Source organism: Pelodiscus sinensis, chromosome 5, assembly GCF_049634645.1.
Source record: "Pelodiscus sinensis isolate JC-2024 chromosome 5, ASM4963464v1, whole genome shotgun sequence".
Lineage (NCBI taxonomy): Eukaryota > Metazoa > Chordata > Testudines > Trionychidae > Pelodiscus > Pelodiscus sinensis.
This window is the reverse complement of record NC_134715.1, coordinates 76,766,833-76,780,112: the sequence shown is the minus strand read 5'-3', so window position 1 is coordinate 76,780,112 and position 13,280 is coordinate 76,766,833. Positions and strand designations below refer to the sequence as shown.

Genomic DNA, 13,280 nt, shown 5'->3' with positions numbered 1-13,280 from the left:
ATTTGTTATTTGTATTATGGTTTTCCACCAACTGAGATCAGGTCCCCATCACACGAATACATATAGCATTTTTGTGGAAAAGTAGACTGTTCAATAAAGGTTCAGTTATCTTTATTATAGATTCTTTCTTCTATTATAAAACATTGATCTGTTTTAGCTAAGTCTATGGAGCATACAACAAAAAGGAAACATCTTAATTATGTCTGTCAGGGTAAAAAAGAGAACTATTACAATTTAAGTGTAATAGTGTGCTTACAATATTCTGTTTGTTGTGTTTAGACACGTGTATATCTGTTTTTAGCAGGGAACTATAGCCATACCGCTTTGTTTACAAGGGCAGAGGAGCTGTTGGCGAAGAGGATCATAGATGGAGATCCTCTGGCATATTTTCTACAAGGGCAGCTGTACTTTGAAGAGGTTGTACTTTACTATTTATTTTTTAGAAAATTTTATAAAACATGACACTTTCCAGTACAATTTACTCATGGGAAAAGAGGTAACATTCGAAAATGTTACAAAAGAAGATACATTCTAAGACTTAGTCTGCACTACAGTGGGCTGTTGGTCTAAGTTATGCAACTTTAGCTATGTGAATAAAGTAGCTGAAGTTGACGTACTTAAGATCTGTTTACCACAGTATCTTCACCATGGTAACTTGACAGATAATACTCTCCCATCGACTCCACCCATGCTTTCCATTAAATGGAGTACCAGAGTTGACAGGAGAATGCTCAGCGGTCAATTTATCGCATCAGTATCAGACATAATAAAACAACCTCCCCTGGATCAATTGCTGCCTGTCAATCCTGCGGGTAATGAAGACATGCCCAAAGTGTAATAAGTACAATATAAAAAAATCTGATTCAAACAGTTATGGAACAAGCAACTGTGGGAAACATTGTTCCCTGAGAGAGAATGAGAGCCAGAGGAAGGAGGAGGTGCAAAGTGGAAAAGGAGAAAGAAGGATAAAATTACAGATACAGTATTATTTCAAATATTGTCAAATATGAAAAATTGAATTCAGTGCTTCTGACTATAACCATTGCCAGAAGACCTGATGACTGCACCGATGAAAGCAGAATTATTGAGCCTGTTCTCACTAAAGTGAGTGGCAACACATTTACTGACTTCAGTGGAAGCAAGTTTAGTCCATCTAGTTGACTATAAGACTACAGGTTGGACCTCCCTAGTCCAACACGCTTGGGACCTGACTGGTCCTGAACAAGTGAATTTCCCAGACCAGGGTGGTCCCTTGCCACTGGCCTCCCAGCCCACTGTCTCACCCTGCTGCCAGCTCCTTTTGACCTGGGCTCTGGCCCTGCTGCCGTGGGACTTGGGCTTCAGCACCAGACCCAGCTCTGGCTGCTCCCACCAGGCTTTAAAAGCCCTGGCCCTAGCTTCCCCTGCTGCCAGCCTGGCCAGGGCTCCCTGGCCAGGGCTCCATGGCTGCCACTGACCCCTGCTGCTGCCAGCCCATCTGGGGTGCCCCAGGTTTAGAGTGCCCTGTTGCTTCCTGGGCTGGTATTCCTCAGCTGCAGCCCCCCCCCCCCACACCCCACTGTTGGGTTCCTGGCCACACTGCTGCCCACCCTGTCATAGGGCTCCCAGCCACATTGCTGCCAGATCTCACTGCTCCAGGGCTCTCTGGTTCAGGAACATTTGTGGTCATGTCAGACTATGGATGTTGCTGAACCAGAAAGTCCTGGTTTAAGGAGGTCTAACTATATTCTTGTCTAAATGGAGCTTATATATCCATGTTGTGTATGGAAGTGTAGTCCTAACCAGATCTTCATACTTAGACACATGCTAATACATCTTTGAAGTGGTCTTTGCATAATGTCTTTGATGGTCATGGCACCTCCTGCAGCTGCAAAATTCAGAAATCTCTTTTAAAGCTGAGAGCTATGTGAGTGCTGTTTTGTAAAACTCAGTGTTCAGTATAAGGTTATGTAAAAGAATATGGCTCTGCATTCACCTCAGTTCCTCTCTTTCTGTGGCCAGCTGAAGAGTGGAAGATGTCATTGTTTTACTGAATATTTAAAAACAGTTTTCTTCCTGAGTTACTGAAGTAGCAAATATTGTAAAAGTTGCTGCTTGAACTTTTAAGAAAGCCACAAACAGGATTCTGTGTCTACACTGACAAAAGTGTGTTTCTAGTGTTGGAGAAGTAACATGCATTAGATATTCTGCTGTGAAAATATAGTGGAAACTAGAGCCTTGTCTATACTGGCACGTTTTGTTGCCAAAAACTGCCTTTTGACAACAAAACACTGAGGGTGTTTTATACTTCAATGTGACTTTTGTTGGGAAAAACACCAAGTTTTGCTGCCAAAAAGACTTCCACCCTTGTGAGAGACTTATGTCTTTTCCCCTCAATTTATTGTCGACAAAGAACCAGTGTGGGCTTTGCTGTTTGTTGAGAGAACTGGCTTCTGCCAGTATCCCACAATGCCTGACCTGATGGTTCTGCTCAGTGTTTTGTGATCTCTGCTGCCTTGCAGGCACAAGCGCCCCCCCCCCCCCTTGCAAAGCTCTGGGAAGTTTCTGACAGCTGAGAGAGCTGCTCCATTTAGGGAACAAATAACAAATAATTGGACTGCTCCTGTTCTGTCCTGCTAGGAACATAGCAGCAGGCAGACTGCTGCTGTAGGGGAAGGACTGGAGAGACTGCTATGTTGCTTTGACATTCCTCAGCATGAAGAGCTCACAGAGGTACTTGTGATAATGCTCCTAGTATCTGAGAATGCTGTGGAAGAACTTGTAGGGACTCCCAAGAAGCCCTGCTTTCCCACAACACTGCACTGTGGGATGGTTACCCACACTGCTGTGCCGACAGTGCGCTACCAATGTGACTGAAATATAGACAATAGGAGGCAGAAAAAGCAGTCTGACCATTTTTCACTTTGAGTCTTTTTTGCATGTTGACAGCACTTTTGTTGACAAACCTTCTGAGTGTAGACATAGCCTAGAAACTTTAGTTTTACTGGAGGCAAATAAGGGAAGTCAACTGCAGGCATGAGGAGTGAGTATTGGGGTTGTAGTTGATTAACCGATAAGCAAAAGCTTATAGATTAATGTTATAAACTACATACATTTCTCTCCCCTGCCCCCACCAGTAATTTTTTTTAGCAGTCTGGCCAGCAGCCCGGCTCATTCCTGGCTTGCACCTGGTCCAGGACCTACTCCTGCTGCAGCTCTGCATTTGAAGCGTATTAGGAGCCAGGCAGGCAGGTAGCCCGACTCAGTTCTGGCTCGTACCAGGTCTGGTAGCTCAACCCTACCCCTGGACAGGGGCTGTTGCCACTCTGTGCTGCTGCCTCTTTATCAGAGGCAACAGTGCAGAGCGACAGGAGCTGTTTTTTAAACAGGCTACCCTCACAGTCCAGCTTCTTCCTGGCACACCGCACTGCTATGTATTTTTCCTGTTTCTGCTGCTGTGTCACTAGCTTCTCGCATTACAAATAGTGGCATCTTTGGGGCAACATGCAATGTGGCATAGTGATACATATCCAGTTTTTGGTTTTGTATATATGCACCCACATACAGTAACAAAATTTGGTGGCAGTCCTAAGTGTTTCCTTCTGATTCAGTATTTTCCGATGTTGATCTTACCTGTTCCAATTGCTAAAATGACTTTCAGTGTGACATTTTTAACCATATAAAATACTTTCTGTTCCTTTCTAGTGCTAACTAAATTTTCTTATATTCACCGAGCAAACACTCTAGTTTAAAAATAAAATATGCTGAAGAATTAATTTGTTATATACATTATTATGAACCACTTGATTGCTCGTTGTCTTATTCAGGGATGGTATGAAGAAGCACTTACACAATTTGAAAAAATCAAGGAGACCGATTTTCAGGCTCTCTATCAGCTGGGTGTAATGTATTATGATGGATTGGGGACCAAAGAAGATCCAGTAAGTCATTATACAGCTATCTATATTTAGTTTTTCTTCTAACTTTACTAGATAGACTGTTACATAACTTTCCATATTTAACAGATTTTACAAATTTAAACCAATCAGTACAAGAATTATCAAAGTGAGGCCCCAATCTTGCAATTTGTTCCATGTAGGCAGAGGCCCATTAATAAATTGGGGAAATTGTCCAAGTTAAAAATTTCTTCATAAAAGCTTTTTCTTTAAAGTGAATTGTTTGAATATATTTGCAACTCAATGTACAAGCCCTTTTAATTGAAGAAAGAGACTGTGTCTTTGGAAAGCACATGAGGCTTACTGTATATATAAAGAATGGCTTTAATTTAATAAAATAACTGGAATATTGTTAATCTTTTTGAGTTGAGCAAACTGATCTTGAATGACGTTCTGCAGTGGGTACAAGGAAAACTCGAGCAAGGAATGTGTCATAAAACTGACACCCCACATGATATCTGTTCAGACAAGTTCAACTTTTTCATAAAAATAGAGTTTTACTAAAATGAGGGTTTTTTAAAAAATGAAAATACTTAAAATGTAAGAATTATGCTTTTTACAGTATCTTAACTGATCATATTTTTTAAAACATTTAGGGTGTTTTCGAACTGAAAAGTTCTTTGTGTGTAATATGTAACTTACTTTACCTAGAAACTTTTTGTTCTTTTTACTTTCTGAAATTATGATTAAAATCTGTTTCTCTCAAAGGAAAAAGGAATAGAGTACATGAAAATAATCATCAACTCTAACTCCCATAAAGCAAGACATTTAAAATATGCTGCTGCATACAATCTTGGCAGAGCTTATTTCGAAGGATGTGGTGTTACGCATTCAGATAAAGAAGCTGAAAGGTAACTTGATCTCATTTCTCTATGATTTATTAGACACTATGTTCTAATGTAACTTATACTTCTTCCCTATTTTTTTAGGCTGTGGGTTATTGCTGCAGACCATGGGAATCCAAAAGCAAGCGTAAAGGCTCAAACTACTCTGGGAATGTTTTATTCTACATCAAATCCAAAAGATCTGAAAAAGGTAATGCCAATTTCTGCCTTGTCCTTATGGTATTATGTCCAGATTCATTTTTGGATCTGTAAAAAGTTCCAGAAAAGGACTTTGTAGCTTTTTTATATGCCCTAATACCTGTAGACTTTTTTACCTATTTAGGCCCACACTGGGGTGTGTGTGTGTATTTATTTATATATAAAAATAAAATATACAGGAAAAAAATCTTAATCTAAAATTTAAGAATCAGTATTATATGAAGTGGAATTAAGATTTATAGTTCTTCATATGTTTAAGAAATGACCAACTGTAGTGACAGGGCATAGGACTGCATGAGAAAAGGAAACAAATTTAAGTAAGAATTTTGTGCCTATTCTGTAGGCATTTTTTTGGCATTCAGAAGCTTGTGGCAATGGAAGTTTGGAGTCACAGGGTATACTTGGTGTTATGTATCTTTATGGACAAGGCATACGTCAAAATACAAAGGCTGCTTTGGAGTGCCTGAAGGAAGCAGCAGAACGTGGAAATGTCTATGCTCAAGGCCATCTTGTGGAATATTACTACAAAAGAAAATTTTATACAAAAGCTGCTGCATTTGCCAGAAGGTGAATTAATTTTAGTTAAAGTTATTGGAATTCTTGACATAGGATCATAGATGGTAAAGATATAAATAATTCTTTTTAGATCAAGTTCAAACTCATGCCAATCAAAGTAATCTCCTGTTGAAAATATATCAGATTTAACTGCCATACTCAATCTTTAAAAAGCAAATGGCAGAATTTAGATAAAATCAAAACCCTAATTATTACAAAGCCTTCCATTATACAGTTTAACTCTGTCCTTCTTGATCACACAGAAGCAGAAATAATCACTGGAGAAGAAATTGAGATTAAATATCAAAACAAACATACATTGAAAATTATGTCCTTTTCTCGAAGCTTATTTGAATACATTTTAATTCAGGTATATAAAGGATGGGACAAGGGCCTATACCCTGTGTCTGATCCCTAGGATATAATGTAAATAATGTAGGATGAAATGTAAAAAACAATTCAGACTATGTCAACTCTACAGGCAGTCCCCGAGTTACGCGGATCTGACTTATGTCGGATCCGCAGTTACGAACGGGGCTTTTCTCGCCCCGGAGGACGGGAGCGGCGGGACGCCCAGATGCGCCGCGGTCCGCCGCCCCCGTCCTCAGGGGTGAGAAAAGCTGCTCCCCGTCTCCCTGCAGACCAGGGAGACGGGGAGCAAAGCCTTGGAGCACGCCCGCAGCGGGACAGCCCGGGCGCGCTTGAGCTGTCCCGTGCGGGCGTGCTCCGCGGCTTTGCTCCCCGTCTCCTGACCAGCAGACCAGGGAGACGGGGAGCAAAGCCTTGGAGCATGCCCGCAGGGGGACAGCTCAAGCGTGCCCGGGCTGTCCCGCTGCGGGCGTGCTCCGCGGCTTTGCTCCCCGTCTCCCTGGTCTGCAGGGAGACGGAGAGCAAAGCCTTGGAGCACGCCCGCAGTGGGACAGCCGCGGCGCGCCTGGACTGTCCCGCTGCCCGCGTGCTCTGCAGCTTTGCTCCGCGTCTCCCAGGTCAGCAGACCAGGGAGACGGAGCAAAGCCGTGGAGGACTTGGGCGGTCCCGCCATCCCCATCTCCCTGGTCTGCTGGGGGGGTGCAGCTAGTGTTCCCCTCCCCCCAGCAGGCCAGGCTTTTCTTGCCTACCCCTGGGGTAGAGCAGCTGGAGGCTGCCGGGTTGGTCCCGCAGCGCCGCTCCGGACGAACCCGGCAGCACCCCAGCTGCTCTGCCCCAGGCGTCCTGATTCAGCCGCTGCTGGTCAGTTTCAGCAGCGGCTGAATCAGGACGCCTGGGGCAGAGCAGATGGGGTGCTGCTGGGTTGCTCCAGTAGCGCCGAGGAGCTGCGCTACTGGAGCAACCCAGCAGCACCCCAGCTGCTCTGCCCCAGGCGTCCCCAAGTCAGCCGCTGCTGAAACTGACCAGCGGCTGACTACAGGAAGCCCGAGGCAGAGTTGCTCTGCCCCAGGCTTCCTGGAATCAGCCCCTGATCAGTTTCAGCAGCAGCTGACTTGGGGACGCCTGGGTTTCTTAAGTTGAATCTGTATGTAAGTCAGAACTGGCGTCCAGATTCAGCTGCGGTTGAAACCGATCAGTTTCAGCAGCAGCTGACGCCAGTTCCGACTTACATACAGATTCAACTTAAGAACAAACCTACAGTCCCTATCTTGTACGTAACCCGGGGACTGCCTGTATATCTTGTCTCAGTACTGCCAAAGCTTCATGCAGTGGATGAGTAGAACAATGAAAAAGAGAGGCCTGCTCTGTGATTTAATCAGTCATTTCTCATAACTTGCAGTTATCTTCTATATTTACCAAAATACATATGACATGCCTGGAAATAGAGAGAGATATACAAACAAATGACTTGAAATCAACTCCCTCCCTCCCCTCTCCCCATTCTAAGTTAACTTTCTTTTGAGCTTCTGATGTGTTTGGATAAGGGTTTGATTCTTCTTGTTTCTATCCACAAAAAAGACAAGTGCTGTTCTCCATTTCTAGTTTCCAGCTGGCCAAAATCTGTCAGAATATTAAAATGATCCTCATCTCCCTAACAGAGTTCTCACTATTGCCTAGGTAGCCATCCATTTACTTCTCAACCGTGCGTGGCTCCCAACTTTAGAGATTTCTTCTGGGAACAGAGAAAGAAAACTGCCCCCTGACCTTCTTGTCATTCTCAATTAGGTTTCTTTAGAGGTGGTTATGTTATCTGTACCCACCATTCTGCTTTTTTTTATTGGTTAGCAGATCTATTCTACTTCCCCTCAATCTCCTCATTAACATCTCTTTTGTAGACAGCATTTTGTTGTCTCATACTTCCCCAAGGGTAGGTAATCTTAAGAGTTGCTATGATTCTCACTGCTGATACACCTTTTAAGGTTTCAAGTAGTAGTACTTTACAGTACACCAGGGCTACTCAAATTTGGAAGCCCGGGGGGCCACAATGATACTCACAGCACATGCAGAGGGCTGCAACTTAAGTGTAATTGCCTATACATGCTAATATACATGCAAATAGCTTCTTTCACACTACCAGGAATGAATACAAAGCACTTCCACAATGCCCCAGTGCTCCCGGCACCTCCTCCCTGGGGGCTAGAAACGCCAACACCTTGTACCCGTCTGTTCCAGCTAGCCCATATGATTGCATCTTTTAGTGCTCACCCCGTCTGGGAGACACCTCGCCATTGTGAAGCGTGTTCCCAGCGGAGGCTACGTTCAAAGGATCCCACCTGTGGACCATATGTTGAGCCCCTAAACACAAACTGCACCACGGGCTGCAAACAAATAGGCTGCAGGCTGCACATGGCCCATGGCCCACGTGTTGAGTAGCCCTGCAGTACACCATTACAATGTGTTCTCAGATCAGAAATACTGCTTTGCTTCTCTACATAAATATGATACAACCAAAGAATTTGCCAAGTCATTCTTAAATAATACATTCTGGTTGAGCTGAAGGTTCAATTTAACTGATTTCTGTTTCATTTACACAATGGGTGAAATCCAGAACATACAGAGAGGAGAATTATATTGGCCTCCGTTTTACAATTTCTGTGTAACCAATTGTTCCATTATAAAACCCCCAAATAGAATATTTGCTAGCAAAATTTTACATTACCGATTCAACCCATTAGTAAGATCATTCAGCTTCTGAAGGAAAGAGACAGAAAAAGTGATTTTCCAAATTATATACAAAACTCATACTTCAAATGGTAAATTGTATCTATTAATAATGATGCTATAAGGGGTCTAAGGAACGAAGAACAAACGTAATGCTGCTGAGAAGAATTGCATTGAACTAGAAGTGGCAGAATTTCAAGATTTGGATTTCAAGATCAAGTTCTGACAGTCAACAAATTGAGATGGTTAACCAAACAACCTCCTATTTTTATTCACCATTGAACCAGAAATCACTCTGGCCCTCAGCCTAGGCTCCCATTCTTTCACACGGAGTGTGAATTGAATGGTAGCTATTCACTGGCTATATCAATAAGTTAGAGCAGAGGTGGGGAACCTCATGCCCGGGGGTCAGATGCAGCCCTCAGCTTGCCTGGATCTGGCCCCCAAGGCTCAGGGTCCTCCCCAGCATTGGGGATCCTGCACTGGTGCTCCAGCTTCTCTACTGTCCCACCTTGAGGCTGGAACACACAATCTACTAGGCTGAGCCCCCCAGGCTTTGATATGAGGGGAATGTGGGGACTCTCTCTCCTTCTCAGTCAGGGGCCACTTTTTTGTTTTTTGCTTCTTACTTGTGTGCAGCCCCCAACTGATTTTTCTGTAGGTCAGTGGCCCCCCGACCCAAAAAAAGGTTTCCCACCCTTGAGTTAGACTTTGTTCTTTAATTATTGTGGTTCAGCAGGTTATTCTAACAACTAAAGGATGCATCTTGTTAGCTGTAGTCATTTTTTCACAAAGAAGCAGTAATATGATATAACCACATAACGTCTGAGGCTACGTCTACACTGGCCTTCTTGCGCAAAAAAACGCACATGGGCAAGAGCCATTCTGCCACTTATTTTCAGGCAGAACGGCTTTTGCGCAAAAGCTCCTTGTGCAAAATGGCAGCTCATTAAGTATGCAAATGAGGCACGGAGATATTCATCGCCACACCTCATTTGCATAAGTTCTTGCACAAGACTGGCCAGCGTAGATGTAGCCTTAAGGAAAATGTATTGTCATTTTGCTCAAAGCAATCCCATTTCACTAGCACTGTAGATGTTCTTGGCCCAGAAGACTGCCAGCAGTTGTTACATCAAGCATCAGTATCAGCTTTGCTCCTATCCAAGTGCCTTTCCAGGTACCTTCTGTACGCCAATTTGCTTTATTATATAAAAGAGATATACAGGTTGAACCTCCCTGGACCAGCATCCTCAAAACTTGACTAGTCCTGAATGAGGGAGTTTGCTGTTCCAGGGGATGTCAATTGCATCCCTCTGCTGATGGGACTCCAGGCTCTCCTGCCCTGAGGCTGCTGGCTCCACTAGCCAGTCCCTGCCACAACATCTCTGCTGCCCTGGGGCCATCTGGCTCCACTCCCCAGGGTGCTGGTCAGCATTCCCTCTAAGCTGCACAGCTTCATAGGTGATTAATCAGCCCCACACAATCAGAGGCTCAGGGCTCCTTGCATGGAACTAACTGGGCAGGGCTGATTAATCACCTGTGAAGCTGTGCAGCAGGGAACACTGGTGCTGGGGCTACTACAGCTCTAATGCCCTGAGACCCTGCTGTCCTGCAACCATCATGGCTCCACAGCCCCCAAGGCTATAGATCTTCAGTACTGGGACTGCCAGAGCTATGGGGCCGCTGGGTTCCCATTCCCCAACCCTTCCTCAAGGTACCTTAGAATAGGAGTCATTCACTGCTCAAGTCAGTATATACATTTAAAACCTGTTTTGCTAGAGACACTGTAAATTTATAGCATTATCAATAGAATTCCCAACTTAACTAAATTAGACACAAAGTGGATGCTTTGATGCAGCCTCTTGATGGTTCATGTAGCTGATTTCTACCGAAGTTTGAAATACTCACCTCTAATCTTTATATATTGTAAATTTTACAACAGGATCACAGAAAATGATAACATTGCTATGTTAGCAAAGATAACCGATTGCCTTCCTGTATACATAGCCAAAGGGGTTGCTATGGCAGCTTTCTACTTTGCTAGATGTCTCCAGTTTGGCCTGGGCATACAACAAGATCAAGTTGCAGCTAAAAAAAATTATTCTAGGGTAAGCCTGGGGAGCCCTACAATTAACTAAGGTAGTATAAGATGAATGTTATTTTGAATGTAAGTGCTTAAATTTGCTGTACAGTTTCATTAAAGGCTCCAAAAATATTTACTATCTATATTTAGTACATAAAAATATTCTGCATTTCAAAAAATATTGAAGTTAAATCCTCACATTATTCAAAACAATCTTGCAAGATTCTACTAACCTAAAGCAAATTATTAATTTTACTTGCCTATCAAAATATTATAATTACAAAAGCAGCTGAATAGAACCTATGACTGGGTTGGTAGTCTTCATGACAATTTTTCCAAGGTGGATAAAGTGTTAAATAGCATTGGTTTCATTACTCTATTGTTTATACTTTCCTCTTCAATTCAAACACATAACTTATTTGCTTATTTGCAAACCTTTATGCCTTTAAATCCCAGCATTTTCTATTATGATCTTTTCAAGTATCAACTTCTTTTTTTCTCCACTTATCTGTGCTGTGTCACCGATATAAGCTTAGCTGTGGGGCTAGTGTTGACTAGCCAAGTGCTGCTGCACAGAGAACACACTGTAAGTCTTAAATACAAAAAATGCCCCTTTAAAAAAATTGTGAAGTATGTTTTTTCAAATGGATATATTAGTATAGCGGTAGTGTGACAGTCAGAATGAGAATGTGGTTGTGCACAGGTAGGGACTGTACAAACACACAGGAAGACACAATCCATGTCTCTAAATGGTTTACAGTCTGATTGTGTTAGAGGGCAAATCAAATTTTGGGCCAAGAATAGGACTATTGTGTCTAGTTTGTAAAACCCAAATAAGTGAGAACTTTGCCAGAGTTAAATTACTAACAAAATGAACATCAGGTGTGGCTTCTTGCTCAGAGGATTCCATTGAAGTCAATGGGATTGCAGAACAGGTGGTGATAGTCTTTCAATTATTTTCTTCACTGTGAAGTAGCTACACTGTAAAAAAAAAAAAAAAAAAAACCCACAAACCTAAAGTTTAAAGAATGTAGTGAAAAGTGCTGGACAAGCAGTTTTAAAGCATGGTCACTGTCTTTCCATAGAATAGGTTCGTCAGGGCAGGATCAGTGCAAGCTTTCCTCACACTGACCCTCATTGTTTCACGCCTGTTCTAGAGTGACCACTTCAAGTGAAAAAGTATTTGACTCCTTGCATACTCAGCCCATTCCATCTCTGTTCAGAGAGCCAACAAGGGTGCCAAATGAAAAGATGGGCATCCATTCTCGCACTTCATTTCACACCAAAGAGCCATCAGGTAGTAACAACTTTCAGTCATTAGTAGCTTACAGCAGATTTGAGCTAGTGACCTAGAAGTAAAAGACCCTATATCCCAACAGCAGCTTTTTGCAGCATGTATTCCCCTGGGAACAGTGACCAGCATCATTTGTGTCTTTTAGCTTTATGGTTGGAAACCATTTGGTAATTTAATTATATAGTTCCCTCCCTTTATAGTGAAACATATCAAAACCCAATTTGCCTGTTTTACCATATGCACTTAAGATAACCAAAGTTACTTTACCTGTAAACCAGGTTCAAATTTGGCCCATTCCATTTTGCAGAGGAGAGAGGAAAGGAATCACAGAGGTTATATGAACAGATCATTGTGCTGAGGGGAAAATGAACAGGAATCAGAAAACTACCTGCAAACTGATTTACTTCTATTGCTGGGTATCCACACAAGTCATACCAAGTTACTTGGGAGATGTGGCTTTTGTCTAGATTCTTCAAATATTCTTCAGCTTGAGTGCATCTGTTACAAATAGCACACCAGTTTTGTTGACTTAGAGTTAGAAAAAGGGGTGTAAAGGTTAAAGTTTGCTTTAGTATTTAGTAAACTGATTCTCAAACAATTTTGATAATACTGGGCCTTTTTTTTTAAGTTGTTACATTTTTAGTGCACAATACAAACTAAGATTCCAGTTTTGTTTGTAAAATATAACTTACTATTCTGTTTGTTTTCAAAGGCATGCCTTCTGGATCCTGATGTAGCTTCTGACCTTGAATTGGCAGCTAATCATGGGAGAATTTAGAACATTTCACATTTAGCCAAGTCTCAGCTGTTTCCAATGCTGTTTCACATAGTAGGCCATGTTTACCTAGAGCAGTTAGGTAGATAATCACCTATTTATTTGTTTTTCAGCTTTTTATAAATCATGATAATTATGTAGTATTTGTTGATTAGAACATAGACCATTTTGCTGACAGTGATTTTTTGTTCATAACTCTTACTTTACATATACATTGTAGAGGCAGATTATCTTCCTTTTTTCATTTTACAGAAATGAACTGGGCACTTTATTGACACAACTCACCTGTATATCTTTCTTCAACTCTGCTAAAATCGAACTAAAATCAACTTGTTAAAAGAAATCATTCTTAATGTCAATTTTCTTTACTTACAAATATTAAAGATCTTCAGGGTCAGCAAAAGCTTAAGATTTCTGAAATGCTTGTGTTTAAAAATAGTGTCCTTTTTCATATTCATTCTATTTACAAGTTATCATACATTTAAATAAAGTATTTTGTAGTGGA

General features: G+C 42.0%; 1 protein-coding gene across 16 annotated transcripts in view; it reads left to right on the top strand.

The window, feature by feature from the left end:
- Window positions 1-13,280, top strand: part of LRP2BP (LRP2 binding protein) — a 20,093-nt gene extending 6,813 nt beyond the window's left edge. For 3 of the 16 annotated variants that reach the window (XM_075930335.1, XM_075930336.1, XM_075930334.1), the window contains exons 2-7: window positions 3,807-3,920; window positions 4,644-4,786; window positions 4,865-4,970; window positions 5,322-5,545; window positions 10,566-10,731; window positions 12,713-12,956. In XM_075930335.1, coding sequence (XP_075786450.1) covers window positions 3,885-3,920; window positions 4,644-4,786; window positions 4,865-4,970; window positions 5,322-5,545; window positions 10,566-10,731; window positions 12,713-12,778 — 741 coding nt within the window. In that variant the 5' untranslated portion in view covers window positions 3,807-3,884 and the 3' untranslated portion in view covers window positions 12,779-12,956. Of the gene's footprint in view, window positions 1-301; window positions 418-3,806; window positions 3,921-4,643; window positions 4,787-4,864; window positions 4,971-5,321; window positions 5,546-10,565; window positions 10,732-11,863; window positions 12,004-12,712; window positions 12,957-13,027 lie in introns of those variants that run through there. The other 13 variants (XM_075930327.1, XM_075930331.1, XR_012904270.1 and 10 more) reach the window with 12 other exon arrangements.